This window comes from Vulpes vulpes, unplaced genomic scaffold, assembly GCF_048418805.1.
Source record: "Vulpes vulpes isolate BD-2025 unplaced genomic scaffold, VulVul3 u000000715, whole genome shotgun sequence".
Taxonomy (NCBI): domain Eukaryota; kingdom Metazoa; phylum Chordata; class Mammalia; order Carnivora; family Canidae; genus Vulpes; species Vulpes vulpes.
Genome location: NW_027325805.1, coordinates 55,508 through 57,254, shown reverse-complemented (window position 1 = coordinate 57,254; position 1,747 = coordinate 55,508). Strand labels below are relative to the sequence as shown.

The 1,747-nt window shown below is 44.5% G+C and overlaps 1 protein-coding gene across 1 annotated transcript; it reads left to right on the top strand.

The window, feature by feature from the left end:
* The first annotated feature begins 494 nt into the window (after window positions 1–494).
* On the top strand, window positions 495–1,421 carry LOC140597486 (olfactory receptor 4N5). The gene has a single exon (XM_072746081.1). It carries the CDS (start codon window positions 495–497, stop codon window positions 1,419–1,421), a length of 927 nt encoding a protein of 308 aa, XP_072602182.1.
* Window positions 1,422–1,747: the final 326 nt, after the last annotated feature.

Here is a 1,747-nt window from a genome sequence, read left to right as displayed (position 1 = left end):
TTTTAAAGATTTTATTTATTTATTCATGACAGATACACAGAGAGAGAGGCAGAGACACAGGCAAAGGGAGAAGCAGGCTCCATGCCGGGAACCTGATGCGGGACTCCCGGATCTCCAGGATCCTGTTCCGGGCTGAAGGCGGCGCTACACCACTGAGCCACCGGGGCTGCTCTAACTTTATTTTTAATCAGGAAATTCTGACTACACCTCAAGCAATATAGCCAGAGTCCTAGAGGAGTACAATTATATAGAAGCACATGGGCAAGTGGGAATAAGTGTGGTTATGAGAACAACATCTTAGGGGGAGATCTAGAAGGGAAGAGTAGAAAGGTCAACTCAAAACGTCACCTGTTTTGGGACATGCATTTTTTTTTTCAGCTAGGCAAGTGTTTGATGTGGTAAATGTTTTTCTCTGGAAAAGAGCTATTGAGTAGATGGAAAGGTGCTCATAACAGATATACTTTGTTCTCTGTTATTCTGCAGACAGAGGAGGGATGGAGACAGAGAACAGCACAGTGTTGACAGACTTCATTCTCTTGGGTCTAACCCAGTCTCAACATGTTCAGCTCCTGGTATTCGTGCTTGTCTTAGGTTTCTATCTCATCATCCTCCCTGGAAACTTCCTTATCATCCTCACCATCAGATCAGACCCTGGCCTCACAGCCCCCCTCTACTTCTTTCTGGGAAACTTGGCTTTCCTGGATGCATCTTACTCTTTCATTGTGGCTCCCAGGATGCTGGTGGACTTCCTCTCCAAAAAGAAAATAATCTCCTACAGAGGTTGCATCACTCAGCTCTTTTTCTTGCACTTCCTGGGGGCGGGGGAAATGTTCCTTCTTGTTGTGATGGCCTTTGACCGCTACATCGCCATCTGTCATCCCTTGCACTATTCCACCATCATGAACGCTAGAGTCTGCTACACCTTGCTGCTGGCCCTGTGGCTTGGGGGATTTGCTCATTCCATTGTACAAGTAGCCCTTATTCTCCAGTTGCCGTTCTGTGGCCCCAACCAGTTGGATAACTTCTTCTGTGATGTGCCGCAAGTCATCAAGCTGGCCTGCACAGACACCTTTGTGGTGGAGCTCCTGATGGTCTCCAACAGTGGCCTGCTCACCCTGCTGTGCTTCCTGGGACTTCTGGCCTCCTATGCAGTCATCCTCTGCCGTGTGAAGGGACACTCCTCTGAAGGGAAGAACAAGGCTCTTTCCACATGTACTACACATATTATCATTGTGTTTCTCATGTTTGGACCTGCCATCTTCATCTACACTCGACCCTTCAGAGCCTTCCCAGCTGACAAAGTAGTTTCTCTCTTTCACACAGTCATCTTTCCTTTGATGAACCCTGTGATTTATACACTTCGCAACCAAGAAGTGAAAGCTTCCATGAAGAGGTTATTGAGTCGTCACATGGCTTGCTGAATGGAATAGAATGATAGGACAAGCAACAAAGGAGAAAATATAGCTGGAATTAATGAAATCATTTATTCATTAATGCACTGAATCAGTCAGTCATTTTACCCAACACTACATTTATTAAGTACTTGCAATTTTCAGGCACTATTCTAGGTATGTAAATAGGCAGGTAAGATTCCAGGTCTCTTGGGGTTATAGTCAAGTGGATAAACATAGATTAAACTATTATATTAAAAGCAACCCATGATATCCAAAAGAGAGAGTGAACTGAAGCAAATAAAAATAATTTTATGATAGAGTTTGACCAGGAGATGGTAGTTACTTTGCTTTTG